The sequence below is a fragment of the Oncorhynchus gorbuscha genome, unplaced genomic scaffold, assembly GCF_021184085.1.
Source record: "Oncorhynchus gorbuscha isolate QuinsamMale2020 ecotype Even-year unplaced genomic scaffold, OgorEven_v1.0 Un_scaffold_1977, whole genome shotgun sequence".
Lineage (NCBI taxonomy): Eukaryota > Metazoa > Chordata > Actinopteri > Salmoniformes > Salmonidae > Oncorhynchus > Oncorhynchus gorbuscha.
The window spans coordinates 35,494-54,416 of record NW_025746605.1 but is presented as its reverse complement, the minus strand read 5'-3'; the positions used below and the strand labels follow the sequence as shown (position 1 = coordinate 54,416).

At 49.3% G+C, this 18,923-nt stretch overlaps 1 protein-coding gene across 1 annotated transcript in view; it reads right to left on the bottom strand.

Annotated features, from left to right (window-relative positions):
- Positions 1-805: 805 nt before the first annotated feature.
- Positions 806-18,923, bottom strand: part of LOC124024628 (N-acetyllactosaminide beta-1,3-N-acetylglucosaminyltransferase 2-like) — a 41,412-nt gene continuing 23,294 nt past the window's right edge. Inside the window, exons 3-6 of the mRNA XM_046338521.1 lie at positions 11,899-12,020; positions 5,202-5,750; positions 959-1,571; positions 806-917 (exon numbers count right to left, since the gene is read on the bottom strand). Coding sequence (XP_046194477.1) covers positions 1,005-1,571; positions 5,202-5,750; positions 11,899-12,015 — 1,233 coding nt within the window. The 5' untranslated portion in view covers positions 12,016-12,020 and the 3' untranslated portion in view covers positions 806-917; positions 959-1,004. The remainder of the gene's footprint in view (positions 918-958; positions 1,572-5,201; positions 5,751-11,898; positions 12,021-18,923) is intronic.

Here is an 18,923-nt window from a genome sequence, read left to right as displayed (position 1 = left end):
TAGAAAGCTCAGAGACACGTTGACCATCATAACGCCATGACGACCATTTAGAAAGCTCAGAGACACGTTGACCATCATAACGCCATGACGACCATTTAGAAAGCTCAGAGACACGTTGACCATCATAACGCCATGACGACCATTTAGAAAGCTCAGAGACACGTTGACCATCATAACGCCATGACGACCATTTAGAAAGCTCAGAGACACGTTGACCATCATAACGCCATGACGACCATTTAGAAAGCTCAGAGACACGTTGACCATCGTACCGCCATGACGACCATTTAGAAAGCTCAGAGACACGTTGGTCTGCCATCGTACCGCCATGACGACCATTTAGAAATCTCAGAGACACGTTGGTCTGCCATCGTACCGCCATGTCGACCATTTAGAAAGCTCAGAGACACGTTGGTCTGCCATTGTACCGCCACGACGACCATTTAGAAAGCTCAGAGACACGTTGACCATCATAACGCCATGACGACCATTTAGAACGCTCAGAGACACGTTGGTCTGCCATCGTACCGCCTTCACAATCACACCCTCTTTATCTTGGGATTCAAAACCTGAAATGTTCATCCAAGATTTAACTTTGAAGACCGTTAACTAACATCAACAAACATGATAATAACAACATTAAAGCTGCCAATGTTCGACTGATCCTCCAAGAGTAATAATCCTTCCCTAAAAAATACAAAAATAAAAAAAAGTCTCAAAATTGTGTCTGACCTTTAGAATGTTAACAACCCTACCAAGTGTCACAAAACAGTGGCCACTGACCTCTCACAGAGTTACTATAACAACCAGCATAACAAAATGGCCGCCTGTCGTGGTGTCTGGTCCAGGCAGTTACCGACAGTTTAAGTCACCTTCCCTGGTTACTGACAGCTCAAATCATAAATGGCCACCGACACCTGTTGTCCCCGGTTTCTGAAGTCAAAATGGCCACCGACACCTGTTGTCCCCGGTTTCTGAAATCAAAATGGAGACGGGCTGGGAAGTTACTGACAGGTCAAGTTGGGGTCATTGAGCCAGGCCCAGATCTGGATCATCTCCTGCGGTGTCCGGCTGTGTACCAGCATCAGACCCTTATAGGCACACGGGTTCCTCCTGTACTTCTCTTCAATGTCAAACGTCTTGAAGCCTTTATGCTTCTCCGGGCCCAGCCCCAGTTTCCTCAGACACATCCCTGTGTAGACGTCGTCGATGGGGTAGAGAGGTACGTGCTGCGAGGCTCCGTGCAGCCGCCTGGCCAGGTCCCCGGAGTACAGATACCCCCCTCCGCCTGCGTATGGCGGGTACTTGCCAACGAACAAACTCTCTGGGATGAAGTACTTCACCTTTTTATCCCTGTTCGGCCCCGCGTTGGTGATCACATCCCCTACAAACAGGTCCCTTGCCCGGGGCCCCGTGAGGCCCTTGAGGAAGGCCAGGATCCTCAACGTATTGACAAAGACGTCATCGTCCCCTTTAAAGACGAACTGAACTCCAGGACAGCGTGTGGTCATCCAGTCCAGGAAGAGCACCTCCTTGACGGTCAGGTTGAAGAACGAGTCCCGGTAGTCCCACTGGGGGTAGAGTTAAAACTATTATTATGCAACAACAAAATATACTACATACAGATTTGAGTATTTGGTTCATTATTCCACTGTTTATCCCATTGTATATGTCAGCACACTAAGAGTCTGAGTATCCCTGTGTCACACCAATACTGCAACATTAGACAAGACGTACAGTTGAAGTCAGAAGTTTACATACTTAGGTTGGAGTCATTAAAACTCGTTTCTCAAATTTCTTGTTAACAAAATATAGTTTTGGCGGTTAGGACATCTACTTTGTGCATGACAAGTAATTTTTACAACAATTGTTTACAGACAGATTATTTCACTGTATCACAATTCCAGTGGGTCAGAAGTTTACATACACTAAGTTGACTGTGCCTTTAAACTGCTTGGAAAATTCCAGAAAATTATGGCATGGCTTTAGAAGCTTCTGATAAGCGAATTGACACAATTTGAGTCAATTGGAGGTGTACCTGTGGATGTATTTCAAGGCCTACTTTCAAACTCAGTGCCTCTTGGCTTGACATCATAGGAAAATCCAGAAATCAGCCAAGACCTCAGAAAAAAAATTGTAGACCTCCACAAGTCTGGTTCATCCTTCGGATCAATTTCCAAACACCTGAAGGTACCACGTTCACCTGTACAAACAATAGTACGCAAGCATAAACACCATGGGACCACGCAGCCGTCATACCACTCAGGAAGGACACGCGTTCTGTCTTGTTGAGATCTACGTACTTTGGTGCAAAAAGTGCAAATCAATCCCAGAACAACAGCAAAGGACCTTGTGAAGATGCTGGAGGAAACAGGTACAAAAGTATCTATATCCACAGAAAAGCGAGTCCTATATCGACATAACTTGAAAGGCAGCTCAGCAAGGAAGAAGCCACTGCTCCACAACCGCCATAAAAAAGCCAGACTACGGTTTGCAACTGCACATGGGGATAAAGATCGTACTTTTTGGAGAAATGTCCTCTGGTCTGATGAAACAAAAAAATAAAACTGTTTGTGGGCAGAAGAGGCCTACAAACCTGACTCAGTTATACCCTTTCTGTCAAGAGGAATGGGCCAACATTCACCCAACTTATCGTGGGAAGCTTGTGGAAGGCTCCCCGAAGCGTTCGACCCAAGTTAAACAAATTAAAAAGGCAACACTACCAAATACTAATTGAATGTATGTAAACTTCTGACCCACTGGGAATGTGATGAAAGAAATAAAAAGCTGAAATAAATCATTTCTCTCTGATATTATTCTGACATTTCACATTCTTAAAATAAAATGGTGATCCTAAATGACCTAAGACAGGGAATTTTTACTAGGATTAAAATGTCAGGAATTGTGAAAAACTGAGTTTAAATGTATTTGGCGAAGGTGTATGTAAACGTCTGAGTTCCAACTGTATTACAGATCAAAACCAACATTATGGACCACAACATCACCACACAAATACCATATATTTAAACACCCCCCCCTTGTCGACTGATGAAGCGGTGTGTCAATCTAAGTAACATAATAACATGAACCCCCATCAAAATCTGCCAGTTTCAGGTATTAGGGGGGGGGGGGGTTCAAAATGTAAAAGATAACACATCTAACATTTCCTGAGCGTCTTCTAGCTCCTTGATATGGGACCGACACTGAGCGTCTTCTAGCTCCTTGATATGGGACCGACACTGAGCGTCTTATAGCTCCTTGATATGGGACCGACACTGAGCGTCTTCTAGCTCCTTGATATGGGACCGACACTGAGCGTCTTATAGCTCCTTGATATGGGACCGACACTTCAAAACCTTGTTCGTTAGGATTTGTTCTTTGCCCGTCTTCTCTGGTATTTATCAATGTGTTATGGGATTTGGGAGTAAAAGGACAAATTCAATATTTTATCAAATCATTTTAAAAATGTATATATTTTTTTATACCTATGACCAACTTAAAACAATTCTATGTCAGCTTATAACCCCCACCCCCTCCCAACATTTTAGGGTGTTTTTCCATAAAGTCCTCTTTAAAGTAACCGATCTCGGTCCTCTTTAAAGTAACCAATCTCGGTCCTCTTTAAAGTAACCAATCTCGGTCCTCTTTAAAGTAACCAATCTCGGTCCTCTTTAAAGTAACCAATCTCGGTCCTCTTTAAAGTAACCAATCTCGGTCCTCTTTAAAGTAACCAATCTCGGTCCTCTTTAAAGTAACCAATCTCGGTCCTCTTTAAAGTAACCAATCTCGGTCCTCTTTAAAGTAACCAATCTCGGTCCTCTTTAAAGTAACCAATCTCGGTCCTCTTTAAAGTAACCAATCTCGGTCCTCTTTAAAGTAACCAATCTCGGTCCTCTTTAAAGTAACCAATCTCGGTCCTCTTTAAAGTAACCAATCTCGGTCCTCTTTAAAGTAACCAATCTCGGTCCTCTTTAAAGTAACCAATCTCGGTCCTCTTTAAAGTAACCAATCTCAGTCCTCTTTAAAGTAACCAATCTCAGTCCTCTTTAAAGTAACCAATCTCAGTCCTCTTTAAAGTAACCAATCTCAGTCCTCTTTAAAGTAACCAATCTCAGTCCTCTTTAAAGTAACCAATCTCAGTCCTCTTTAAAGTAACCAATCTCAGTCCTCTTTAAAGTAACCAATCTCAGTCCTCTTTAAAGTAAATATATATATAAAAAATACTTTGCCCTTGTATGAGGATGCCACTGGGAAAGAAATTGCACAAGGCACACCTGTTCATTGAAATGCATTCCAGGTGACTACCTCATGAAACTGGTTGAGAGAATCCCAAGAGTGTGCAAAGCTGTCATCAAGGCAAAGGGTGGCTACTTTGAAGAATCTAAAATATATTTTGAGATGTTAAACACTTTTTTGGTTACTACATGATTCCATATTTGTTATTTCATAGTTTGTGTCGTCACTATTATTCTACAATGTAGAACATAGGAAAAGTAAATAAAAACCCTGGAATGAGTAGGTGTTCCCAAACTTTTGACGTTAACATGTCTATTATTGACACCCTGAGGACATTAACATGTCTATTATTGACACCCTGAGGACATTAACGTGTCTATTATTGGCACCCCGAGGACATTAACGTGTATATTATTGACACCCTAAGGACATTAACGTGTATATTATTGACACCCTGAGGACATTAACGTGTATATTATTGACACCCTGAGGACATTAACATGTATATTATTGACACCCTGAGGACATTAACGTGTCTATTATTGACACCCTGAGGACATTAACGTGTATATTATTGACACCCTGAGGACATTAACGTGTCTATTATTGACACCCTGAGGACATTAACGTGTCTATTATTGACACCCTGAGGACATTAACGTGTATATTATTGACACCCTGAGGACATTAACGTGTATATTATTGACACCCTGAGGACATTAACGTGTATATTATTGACACCCTGAGGACATTAACGTGTATATTATTGACACCCTGAGGACATTAATTTGTATATTATTGACACCCTGAGGACATTAACGTGTCTATTATTGACACCCTGAGGACATTAACGTGTCTATTATTGACACCCTGAGGACATTAACGTGTCTATTATTGACACCCTGAGGACATTAACGTGTATATTATTGACACCCTGAGGACATTAACGTGTATATTATTGATACCTGCAAGATGTCGCGGTGGTGAGCGTTCTCATAGCGCAGCATCTCCGACAGATCTGGGTGGTGGTCCACGGCCGTGGTGTTGCCGAGCAGGAACACCGTGACAACCGTCCGGTTGGCGAGGACGCCGGCTCGACCCCACGACTGGCGGATGGCCTGGCGGCGGTCAAAGTGAGGAGCGAGGGATTTGACAGCCAGTAGGAGGAAGGGCGGCTCCCCTCTCCGGGTCTTTTGGCAGACGTGAGGCTGGTCCACCACTAGAGGGTACGACCGACAGCGCATGTAGAGCAGGAAGTCTTTAAAACGAGGAGGTAGGGAATTGTAGTCTTTCACGTGAGTGGTGACTCTGTAATCCGGTTGGCACGGGTCAGGGTTCAGCCCCGTGTCGTTGAGCCAATCAGGGACAGGTCTGACATCATCATCGCTAGTGTTGTTACTATTGGAGGAGGCGAGGATGGGGTTGTGTTGGAGGTCCAGTCTCTGTTGCTGACGGTTCCAGTAGGCCTGACTAGGAGCCAGTTTGGACCAGAAGCGCTTGGAGGGGACAAGGACCTTGAATGGAGGAAGGAAGGACGAAATTAATAAATAAATTGAATATCCTAAACCGAGAACAACAAAACATACCTTTAAAAAAAGAGGATTAAAAAAGGCAATTCAACACTGATTTAATAGAAAGATGATTCAACACGTTTCAACAATTAAAGCCCTGTGCAGTCCTTTTAATTTCATATTTAAAATCACAGGTTTAATAAATCACGGTTAATTTCTGGAAAATAACTCCAAATATATTTTATTATTTATTTCCCCCCGAGCCTCCTCTTGCTAGGGGAATGCTGAGTCTGATCGTGTGGGCGTGTCCCTACAAGGAGGAGGATACATATGCAAATAAGAGATGACTGGTGATAGGTCAGAATAATCAGATCAGATTGTGATGCCATGCTGAGGGCCAAAAACTCCATCCCACCTGAACATGCAAAAACAATCCAAGCGTTTAATTTTACAAGCTTTTACACTAAAAGGGCATTATCATCATTTTCACAGTTTCAGTGTTATTTCATCCTCCAAGTGAAACATGGTTTGTGTGGAAATATTATTAAAAACACAAAAAAAAGTCAACAGGCCCCGACATGTTCGCAAAGCGTAGAATGAGGGACTCCCAGCCATTCCATCACAGGAGGTTGGTGGCACCTTAATTGGGGAGGACAGGCTCCTGGTAACGGCTGGAGCAGAATGATTTCAAATACATGGTTTCCATGGTTTCCAAGTGTTTGATGCCATTCCATTTGCTCCATTCCAGCCATTAGTATGAGCCGTCCTCCCCTCAGCAGCCTCCACTGTATTCCACGTATGATTGTGTCTAGACTTGACACTTAGATGTGACTTCTGCTATCAGAATACAAGGATCACATTGAAAAGACGGGTCTAAACGAGTGGCTTTGTGGTCTGACTGTGTTCCGATCTGGCTGACCACTTCAGGAGGTTTTGGACGTTGGAGGAGGGAACGCAACACCCTGCTTACATCTCAGCCCCCAATGGAGTGAAACGCAACACCCTGCTACATCTCAGCCCCCAGTGGAGTGAAACACAACACCCTGCTACATCTCAGCCCCCAGTGGAGTGAAACACAACACCCTGCTACATCTCAGCCCCCAGTGGAGTGAAACACAACACCCTGCTACATCTCAGCTCCCAGTGGAGTGAAACACAACACCCTGCTACATCTCAGCTCCCAGTGGAGTGAAACACAACACCCTGCTACATCTCAGCTCCCAGTGGAGTGAAACACAACACCCTGCTACATCTCAGCCCCCAGTGGAGTGAAACACAACACCCTGCTACATCTCAGCCCCCAGTGGAGTGAAACACAACACCCTGCTACATCTCAGCTCCCAGTGGAGTGAAACGCAACACCCTGCTACATCTCAGCCCCCAGTGGAGTGAAACAACACCCTGCTACATCTCAGCCCCCAGTGGAGTGAAACACAACACCCTGCTACATCTCAGCTCCCAGTGGAGTGAAACACAACACCCTGCTACATCTCAGCTCCCAGTGGAGTGAAACACAACACCCTGCTACATCTCAGCCCCCAGTGGAGTGAAACACAACACCCTGCTACATCTCAGCTCCCAGTGGAGTGAAACAACACCCTGCTACATCTCAGCTCCCAGTGGAGTGAAACACAACACCCTGCTACATCTCAGCTCCCAGTGGAGTGAAACACAACACCCTGCTACATCTCAGCCCCCAGTGGAGTGAAACACAACACCCTGCTACATCTCAGCCCCCAGTGGAGTGAAACACAACACCCTGCTACATCTCAGCCCCCAGTGGAGTGAAACAACACCCTGCTACATCTCAGCTCCCAGTGGAGTGAAACACAACACCCTGCTACATCTCAGCTCCCAGTGGAGGGTAACAGTATGGTGATTAACACAACACCCCCGCCTCCCCACCTCTGACCCCGCCTCTGACCCCGCCTCCCCACCTCTGACCTAACCTTCAGCACCGCCTGGCGCGCTAACCAGAATACATGTGGTGGTCCACCCAGGTCTTATCTCGTGTGCATAGACAGATTCAATACTACGGGTCACGTATGCCTGCAGGCCTCTTGCCTAAACGTTCCCAAGGTGTCCCCTCCTCACCTTGTTGTGTCCATTGTCCTGTCCCCTCCTCACCTTGTTGTGTCCCTTGTCCTGTCCCTCCTCACCTTGTTGTGTCCCTTGTCCTGTCCCCTCCTCACCTTGTTGTGTCCATTGTCCTGTCCCTCCTCACCTTGTTGTGTCCATTGTCCTGTCCCCTCCTCACCTTATCGTGTCCCTTGTCCTGTCCCCTCTCACCTTGTCGTGTCCCTTGTCCTGTCCCCTCTCACCTTGTCGTGTCCCTTGTCCTGTCCCTTCTCACCTTGTCATATCCCTTGTCCTGTCCCCTCCTCACCTTGTCCTGTCCCCTCTCACCTTGTTGTGTCCCTTGTCCTGTCCCCTCCTCACCTTGCCGTGTCCCCTCCTCACCTTATCGTGTCCCTTGTCCTGTCCCCTCTCACCTTGTCGTGTCCCTTGTCCTGTCCCCTCCTCACCTTATCGTGTCCCTTGTCCTGTCCCCTCCTCACCTTATCGTGTCCCTTGTCCTGTCCCCTCTCACCTTGTCGTGTCCCTTGTCCTGTCCCCTCTCACCTTGTCGTGTCCCTTGTCCTGTCCCTTCTCACCTTGTCATATCCCTTGTCCTGTCCACTCCTCACCTTGTCCTGTCCCCTCTCACCTTGTTGTGTCCCTTGTCCTGTCCCCTCCTCACCTTGCCGTGTCCCCTCCTCACCTTATCGTGTCCCTTGTCCTGTCCCCTCTCACCTTGTCGTGTCCCTTGTCCTGTCCCCTCTCACCTTGTCGTGTCCCTTGTCCTGTCCCTTCTCACCTTGTCGTGTCCCTTGTCCTGTCCCTTCTCACCTTGTCATATCCCTTGTCCTGTCCCCTCCTCACCTTGTCCTGTCCCCTCTCACCTTGTCGTGTCCCTTGACAAGGTGAGAGGGGACAGGACAAGGGACACGACAAGGTGAGAGGGGACAGGACATGTCCCTTGTCCTGTCCCCTCCTCACCTTGTCCTGTCCCCTCCTCACCTTGTCCTGTCCCTTGTCCTGTCCCCTTCTCACCTTGTCGTGTCTCTTGTCCTGTCCCCTTCTCACCTTGTCGTGTCTCTTGTCCTGTCCCCTCCTCACCTTGTCGTGTCTCTTGTCCCGTCCCCTCCTCACCTTGTCGTGTCTCTTGTCCCGTCCCCTCCTCACCTTGTCGTGTCTCTTGTCCCGTCCCCTCCTCACCTTATCGTGTCCCTTGTCCTGTCCCCTCTCACCTTGTCGTGTCCCTTGTCCTGTCCCCTCTCACCTTGTCATATCCCTTGTCCTGTCCCCTCCTCACCTTGTCCTGTCCCCTCTCACCTTGTCGTGTCCCTTGACAAGGTGAGAGGGGACAGGACAAGGACACGACAAGGTGAGAGGGGACAGGACATGTCCCTTGTCCTGTCCCCTCCTCACCTTGTCCTGTCCCCTCCTCACCTTGTCCTGTCCCTTGTCCCGTCCCCTCCTCACCTTGTCGTGTCTCTTGTCCCGTCCCCTCCTCACCTTGTCGTGTCTCTTGTCCCGTCCCCTCCTCACCTTGTCGTGTCTCTTGTCCCGTCCCCTCCTCACCTTGTCGTGTCTCTTGTCCCGTCCCCTCCTCACCTTGTCGTGTCTCTTGTCCCGTCCCCTCCTCACCTTGTCGTGTCTCTTGTCCCGTCCCCTCCTCACCTTGTCGTGTCTCTTGTCCCGTCCCCTCCTCACCTTGTCGTGTCTCTTGTCCCGTCCCCTCCTCACCTTGTCGTGTCTCTTGTCCCGTCCCCTCCTCACCTTGTCGTGTCTCTTGTCCCGTCCCCTCCTCACCTTGTCGTGTCTCTTGTCCCGTCCCCTCCTCACCTTGTCGTGTCTCTTGTCCCGTCCCCTCCTCACCTTGTCGTGTCTCTTGTCCCGTCCCCTCCTCACCTTGTCGTGTCTCTTGTCCCGTCCCCTCCTCACCTTGTCGTGTCTCTTGTCCCGTCCCCTCCTCACCTTGTCGTGTCTCTTGTCCCGTCCCCTCCTCACCTTGTCGTGTCTCTTGTCCCGTCCCCTCCTCACCTTGTCGTGTCTCTTGTCCCGTCCCCTCCTCACCTTGTCGTGTCTCTTGTCCCGTCCCCTCCTCACCTTGTCGTGTCTCTTGTCCCGTCCCCTCCTCACCTTGTCGTGTCTCTTGTCCCGTCCCCTCCTCACCTTGTCGTGTCTCTTGTCCCGTCCCCTCCTCACCTTGTCGTGTCTCTTGTCCCGTCCCCTCCTCACCTTGTCGTGTCTCTTGTCCTGTCCCCTCCTCACCTTGTCGTGTCTCTTGTCCTGTCCCCTCCTCACCTTGTCGTGTCTCTTGTCCTGTCCCCTTCTCACCTTGTCATATCCCTTGTCCTGTCCCCTCCTCACCTTGACCTGTCCCCTCTCACCTTGTCGTGTCCCTTGACAAGGTGAGAGGGGACAGGACAAGGGACACGACAAGGTGAGAGGGGACAGGACATGTCCCTTGTCCTGTCCCCTCCTCACCTTGTCCTGTCCCCTCCTCACCTTGTCCTGTCCCCTCCTCACCTTGTCGTGTCTCTTGTCCTGTCCCCTCCTCACCTTGTCGTGTCTCTTGTCCTGTCCCCTCCTCACCTTGTCGTGTCTCTTGTCCTGTCCCCTCCTCACCTTGTCCTGTCCCTTGTCCTGTCCCCTCCTCACCTTGTCGTGTCTCTTGTCCTGTCCCCTCCTCACCTTGTCCTGTCCCTTGTCCTGTCCCCTCCTCACCTTGTCCTGTCCCTTGTCCCGTCCCCTCCTCACCTTGTCGTGTCTCTTGTCCCGTCCCCTCCTCACCTTGTCGTGTCTCTTGTCCCGTCCCCTCCTCACCTTGTCGTGTCTCTTGTCCCGTCCCCTCCTCACCTTGTCGTGTCTCTTGTCCCGTCCCCTCCTCACCTTGTCGTGTCTCTTGTCCCGTCCCCTCCTCACCTTGTCGTGTCTCTTGTCCTGTCCCCTTCTCACCTTGTCATATCCCTTGTCCTGTCCCCTCCTCACCTTGTCCTGTCCCCTCTCACCTTGTCGTGTCCCTTGACAAGGTGAGAGGGGACAGGACAAGGGACACGACAAGGTGAGAGGGGACAGGACATGTCCCTTGTCCTGTCCCCTCCTCACCTTGTCCTGTCCCCTCCTCACCTTGTCCTGTCCCCTCCTCACCTTGTCCTGTCCCTTGTCCTGTCCCCTCCTCACCTTGTCGTGTCTCTTGTCCTGTCCCCTCCTCACCTTGTCCTGTCCCTTGTCCCGTCCCCTCCTCACCTTGTCCTGTCCCTTGTCCCGTCCCCTCCTCACCTTGTCGTGTCTCTTGTCCCGTCCCCTCCTCACCTTGTCGTGTCTCTTGTCCCGTCCCCTCCTCACCTTGTCGTGTCTCTTGTCCCGTCCCCTCCTCACCTTGTCGTGTCTCTTGTCCCGTCCCCTCCTCACCTTGTCGTGTCTCTTGTCCCGTCCCCTCCTCACCTTGTCGTGTCCCTTGTCCCGTCCCCTCCTCACCTTGTCGTGTCTCTTGTCCCGTCCCCTCCTCACCTTGTCGTGTCCCTTGTCCCGTCCCCTCCTCACCTTGTCGTGTCCCTTGTCCCGTCCCCTCCTCACCTTGTCGTGTCCCTTGTCCCGTCCCCTCCTCACCTTGTCGTGTCCCTTGTCCCGTCCCCTCCTCACCTTGTCGTGTCTCTTGTCCCGTCCCCTCCTCACCTTGTCGTGTCTCTTGTCCCGTCCCCTCCTCACCTTGTCGTGTCTCTTGTCCTGTACCCTCCTCACCTTGTCGTGTCTCTTGTCCCGTCCCCTCCTCACCTTGTCGTGTCCCTTGTCCCGTCCCCTCCTCACCTTGTCCTGTCCCCTCCTCACCTTGTCCCGTCCCCTCCTCACCTTGTCCCGTCCCCTCCTCACCTTGTCCTGTCCCCTCCTCACCTTGTCCTGTCCCCTCCTCACCTTGTCCTGTCCCCTCCTCACCTTGTCCTGTCCCCTCCTCACCTTGTCCTGTCCCCTCCTCACCTTGTCCTGTCCCCTCCTCACCTTGTCCTGTCCCCTCCTCACCTTGTCCTGTCCCCTCCTCACCTTGTCCTGTCCCCTCCTCACCTTGTCCTGTCCCCTCCTCACCTTGTCCTGTCCTCCTCCTCACCTTGTTGTGTCCCTTGTCCTGTCCTCCTCCTCCTCCGTGGAACACTAGGATGAAGATGAAGAGATTGACCGTCATCAACGTCACCAGAAACTTCAGCTTCCTCCTCAGGCCCGCCATGACCTCTAGAGGGAGATGAGAGAGAGAGACGAGGGAGAGGAGAGAGAGAGACGAGGGAGAGGAGAGAGAGACGAGACACAGACGAGGAGAGAGAGAGAGACGAGGGAGAGGAGAGAGAGAGAGACGAGGGAGAGGAGAGAGAGAGAGACGAGGGAGAGGAGAGAGAGAGAGACGAGGGAGAGGAGAGAGAGAGAGACGAGGGAGAGGAGAGAGAGAGAGACGAGGGAGAGGAGAGAGAGACGAGGGAGAGGAGAGAGACGAGGGAGAGGAGAGAGAGAGACAGACGAGGGAGAGGAGAGAGAGACGAGGGAGAGGAGAGAGAGACAGACGAGGGAGAGGAGAGAGAGACACAGACGAGGGAGAGGAGAGAGAGACACAGACGAGGGAGAGGAGAGAGAGACACAGACGAGGGAGAGGAGAGAGAGACACAGACGAGGGAGAGGAGAGAGAGACACAGACGAGGGAGAGGAGAGAGAGAGGGAGAGGAGAGAGAGAGAGAGAGAGAGACGAGGGAGAGGAGAGAGAGAGAGACGAGGGAGAGGAGAGAGACGAGGGAGAGGAGAGAGACGAGGGAGAGGAGAGAGACGAGGGAGAGGAGAGAGACGAGGGAGAGGAGAGAGACGAGGGAGAGGAGAGAGACGAGGGAGAGGAGAGAGAGAGAGGAGAGAGAGAGAGACGAGGGAGAGAGACGAGGGAGAGGAGAGAGAGAGAGACGAGGGAGAGGAGAGAGAGAGAGACGAGGGAGAGGAGAGAGACGAGGGAGAGGAGAGAGAGAGAGAGACGAGGGAGAGGAGAGAGACGAGGGAGAGGAGAGAGACGAGGGAGAGGAGAGAGAGAGAGAGACGAGGGAGAGGAGAGAGAGAGAGAGACGAGGGAGAGGAGAGAGAGAGAGAGACGAGGGAGAGGAGAGAGAGAGAGAGAGACGAGGGAGAGAGAGAGAGACGAGGGAGAGGAGAGAGAGAGAGACGAGGGAGAGGAGAGAGACACAGACGAGGGAGAGGAGAGAGACACAGACGAGGGAGAGGAGAGAGACACAGACGAGGGAGAGGAGAGAGACACAGACGAGGGAGAGGAGAGAGACACAGACGAGGGAGAGGAGAGAGACACAGACGAGGGAGAGGAGAGAGAGAGAGACACAGACGAGGGAGAGGAGAGAGAGAGAGACACAGACGAGGGAGAGAGAGAGAGAGAGACACAGACGAGGGAGAGGAGAGAGAGAGAGACACAGACGAGGGAGAGAGAGAGAGACGAGGGAGAGGAGAGAGAGAGACGAGGGAGAGGAGAGAGACGAGGGAGAGGAGAGAGAGAGACACAGACGAGGGAGAGGAGAGAGAGAGACACAGACGAGGGAGAGGAGAGAGAGAGACACAGACGAGGGAGAGGAGAGAGAGAGACAGACGAGGGAGAGGAGAGAGAGAGACAGACGAGGGAGAGGAGAGAGAGAGACAGACGAGGGAGAGGAGAGAGACGAGGGAGAGGAGACAGACGAGGGAGAGGAGACAGACGAGGGAGAGGAGAGAGAGAGAGACATAGACGAGGGAGAGGAGAGACACATAGACGAGGGAGAGGAGAGACACATAGACGAGGGAGAGGAGAGAGACATAGACGAGGGAGAGGAGAGAGACATAGACGAGGGAGAGGAGAGAGAGAGAGACATAGACGAGGGAGAGGAGAGAGAGACACATAGACGAGGGAGAGGAGAGAGAGACACATAGACGAGGGAGAGGAGAGAGAGACACATAGACGAGGGAGAGGAGAGAGAGACACATAGACGAGGGAGAGGAGAGAGAGACACATAGACGAGGGAGAGGAGAGAGAGACACATAGACGAGCGAGAGGAGAGAGAGAGAGACATAGACGAGGGAGAGGAGAGAGAGAGACACAGACGAGGGAGAGGAGAGAGAGAGACACAGACGAGGGAGAGGAGAGAGAGAGACACATAGACGAGGGAGAGGAGAGAGAGAGAGACACATAGACGAGGGAGAGGAGAGAGACATAGACGAGGGAGAGGAGAGAGACATAGACGAGGGAGAGGAGAGAGAGACACATAGACGAGGGAGAGGAGAGAGAGACACATAGACGAGGGAGAGGAGAGAGAGACACATAGACGAGGGAGAGGAGAGAGAGACACATAGACGAGGGAGAGGAGAGAGGGAGAGACATAGACGAGGGAGAGGAGAGAGGGAGAGACATAGACGAGGGAGAGGAGAGAGAGACACACACAGACGAGGGAGAGGAGAGAGAGAGACACACAGACGAGGGAGAGGAGAGAGAGACACACAGACGAGGGAGAGGAGAGAGAGACACATAGACGAGGGAGAGGAGAGAGAGACACATAGACGAGGGAGAGGAAAGAGAGAGAGATAGACGAGGGAGAGGAAAGAGAGAGAGAGACAGACGAGGGAGAGGAAAGAGAGAGAGAGACAGACGAGGGAGAGGAAAGAGAGAGACAGACGAGGGAGAGGAGAGAGAGAGATAGACGAGGGAGAGGAGAGAGAGAGATAGACGAGGGAGAGGAGAGAGAGAGACACAGACGAGGGAGAGGAAAGAGAGAGAGACGAGGGAGAGGAAAGAGAGAGATAGACGAGGGAGAGGAGAGAGAGAGACAGACAGACGAGGGAGAGGAGAGAGAGAGACAGACAGACGAGGGAGAGGAGAGAGAGAGACAGACGAGGGAGAGGAGAGAGAGAGACACAGACGAGGGAGAGGAAAGAGAGAGAGACGAGGGAGAGGAAAGAGAGAGATAGACGAGGGAGAGGAGAGAGAGAGACAGACAGACGAGGGAGAGGAGAGAGAGAGACAGACAGACGAGGGAGAGGAGAGAGAGAGAGAGACAGACGAGGGAGAGGAGAGAGAGAGAGAGACAGACGAGGGAGAGGAGAGAGAGAGACAGACGAGGGAGAGGAGAGAGAGAGACAGACGAGGGAGAGGAGAGAGAGAGATAGACGAGGGAGAGGAGAGAGACACATAGACGAGGGAGAGGAGAGAGAGAGAGAGATAGACGAGGGAGAGGAGAGAGACACATAGACGAGGGAGAGGAGAGAGAGAGAGAGATAGACGAGGGAGAGGAAAGAGAGAGATAGACGAGGGAGAGGAAAGAGAGAGATAGACGAGGGAGAGGAAAGAGAGAGATAGACGAGGGAGAGGAGAGAGAGAGATAGACGAGGGAGAGGAGAGAGATGAGGGGACACATTCAAGTTAGTTTATTTGTCATATGCACAATGCAACAAAATGCTTTACACACAAATTAGTGGTCAACTAGCCTAGTGGTTAGTTAAATCCCCGAGCTGACAAGGTACAAATCTGTCGTTCTGCCCCTGAACAGGCAGTTAACCCACTGTTCCTAGGCAGCCATTGAAAATAAGAATTAGTTCTTAACTGACTTGCCTGGTTAAATAAAATCAACATTAAATAAGATGGAAATCTCCCCTGAGTTAATATGGCAGTTCAAAAACACATGACTACAAACAGCCCACATGTTCATTCTACTTTAAGGGGGGAGGGTGTAATGTCTTCACTTCAAGAGAACACAGGTCTCTAAGAAACAATGCTGCAGAATAATGCCCCCACAGAATGCATCAGCAATTTCAGATGAATGGTAATCAGACTGCTAATCTACAATCTATTCAAATCTACAATTTATTCAAATCTACAATTTATTCAAAAACTCTGCTCGACTCTAAGATGGAGACCTTCGGGTCAGTTTGAACATTTGAAATATTTATTTTGAAATGGCCAGAAAGTCTTTCAGGAAAGTTGGAAAGGTTATTTAGGGAAAATCAATGTTTCTAGGCAGCGAATCACTGATCATGTGCTTTCTATTCCAGAGAGCCCTCGTGATCCTAATCTGGGGTCCTGGTCTGACTGATGACAACTGCACAACCTAGGAGAGATATTGGCTGTGCAGGTTTGGCTTCCGACCCTGCAAGAGCACAGCTGATACAGCCAACCAAGGTGGAATCATAACCACAAGGATGTGGGTGTGGGGGCACAAACATACACCCCTCCTCCTCAACACACCCACCTCCCTCCCTAAACCCCCTCAGTAATCTGGACCTCATCTCAGATTGACTCAACAGATTGAATAAGAGCGGATGGGATCCTGAAGATTTTGGCTTTTCAAAACAGAGTTTATAAAACCTTTATAGACTCACTCCCTTTTCACTGGGTGACTTCATTTACTAGTTATTGTCTCTACTGACACCATCCCTGGGTGACTTCATTTACTAGTTATTGTCTCTACTGACACCATCCCTGGGTTACTTCATTTACTAGTTATTGTCTGACACCATCCCTGGGTGACTTCATTTACTAGTTATTGTCTGACACCATCCCTGGGTTACTTCATTTACTAGTTATTGTCTGACACCATCCCTGGGTTACTTCATTTACTAGTTATTGTCTGACACCATCCCTGGGTTACTTCATTTACTAGTTATTGTCTGACACCATCCCTGGGTGACTTCATTTACTAGTTATTGTCTGACACCATCCCTGGGTTACTTCATTTACTAGTTATTGTCTGACACCATCCCTGGGTGACTTCATTTACTAGTTATTGTCCGACACCATCCCTGGGTTACTTCATTTACTAGTTATTGTCTGACACCATCCCTGGGTTACTTCATTTACTAGTTATTGTCTGACACCATCCCTGGGTTACTTCATTTACTAGTTATTGTCTGACACCATCCCTGGGTTACTTCATTTACTAGTTATTGTCTGACACCATCCCTGGGTTACTTCATTTACTAGTTATTGTCTGACACCATCCCTGGGTTACTTCATTTACTAGTTATTGTCTCTACTGGCATCATCCCTGGGTTACTTCATTTACTAGTTATTGTCTGACACCATCCCTGGGTGACTTCATTTACTAGTTATTGTCTCTACTGACACCATCCCTGGGTTACTTCATTTACTAGTTATTGTCTGACACCATCCCTGGGTTACTTCATTTACTAGTTATTGTCTCTGCTGACACCATCCCTGGGTTACTTCATTTACTAGTTATTGTCTGACACCATCCCTGGGTTACTTCATTTACTAGTTATTGTCTCTACTGGCACCATCCCTGGGTTACTTCATTTACTAGTTATTGTCTGACACCATCCCTGGGTGACTTCATTTACTAGTTATTGTCTCTACTGACACCATCCCTGGGTTACTTCATTTACTAGTTATTGTCTGACACCATCCCTGGGTGACTTCATTTACTAGTTATTGTCTGACACCATCCCTGGGTTACTTCATTTACTAGTTATTGTCTGACACCATCCCTGGGTTACTTCATTTACTAGTTATTGTCTGACACCATCCCTGGGTTACTTCATTTACTAGTTATTGTCTGACACCATCCCTGGGTGACTTCATTTACTAGTTATTGTCCGACACCATCCCTGGGTGACTTCATTTACTAGTTATTGTCTGACACCATCCCTGGGTTACTTCATTTACTAGTTATTGTCTCTACTGACACCATCCCTGGGTTACTTCATTTACTAGTTATTGTCTCTACTGACACCATCCCTGGGTGACTTCATTTACTAGCTATAGTCTGACACCATCCCTGGGTGACTTCATTTACTAGTTATTGTCTGACACCATCCCTGGGTTACTTCATTTACTAGTTATTGTCTCTACTGACACCATCCCTGGGTGACTTCATTTACTAGCTATAGTCTGACACCATCCCTGGGTGACTTCATTTACTAGTTATTGTCTGACACCATCCCTGGGTTACTTCATTTACTAGTTATTGTCTGACACCATCCCTGGGTTACTTCATTTACTAGTTATTGTCTGACACCATCCCTGGGTGACTTCATTTACTAGTTATTGTCTGACACCATCCCTGGGTGACTTCATTTACTAATTATTGTCTCTACTGACACCATCCCTGGGTTACTTCATTTACTAGTTATTGTCTGACACCATCCCTGGGTGACTTCATTTACTAATTATTGTCTCTACTGACACCATCCCTGGGTTACTTCATTTACTAGTTATTGTCTGACACCATCCCTGGGTTACTTCATTTACTAGTTATTGTCTGACACCATCCCTGGGTTACTTCATTTACTAGTTATTGTCTGACACCATCCCTGGGTTACTTCATTTACTAGTTATTGTCTCTACTGACACCATCCCTGGGTTACTTCATTTACTAGTTATTGTCTGACACCATCCCTGGGTGACTTCATTTACTAGTTATTGTCTGACACCATCCCTGGGTTACTTCATTTACTAGTTATTGTCTGACACCATCCCTGGGTTACTTCATTTACTAGTTATTGTCTGACACCATCCCTGGGTTACTTCATTTACTAGTTATTGTCTCTACTGACACCATCCCTGGGTTACTTCATTTACTAGTTATTGTCTGACACCATCCCTGGGTGACTTCATTTACTAATTATTGTCTCTACTGGCATCATCCCTGGGTTACTTCATTTACTAGTTATTGTCTGACACCATCCCTGGGTTACTTCATTTACTAGTTATTGTCTGACACCATCCCTGGGTGACTTCATTTACTAGTTATTGTCTCTACTGACACCATCCCTGGGTTACTTCATTTACTAGTTATTGTCTCTGCTGACATCATTGACATGCAAAAATTGGGCGGCTCATTTGCATTTAAGCTGAGGCTAAACATTTGCTTTGATTTAGTTGATAAGAACATAGTAGAACACAGCAGCAGTTCAATACAACACTAAGACCTGGTCACCATCACACACAAAAAGACAGGATTCCTGTTCGGACAAAATCAAATATTTACATTCTTCTCTTGCTATTGGAGTTGGAATGAGCAGAACAACCCATCTGAGCAAGGCTGAACGCAGCTCTCTCCCTCCCTCCCCCACTAACCCTTCTCAGAGTACTTCCCTCATTGAAACACAATGACC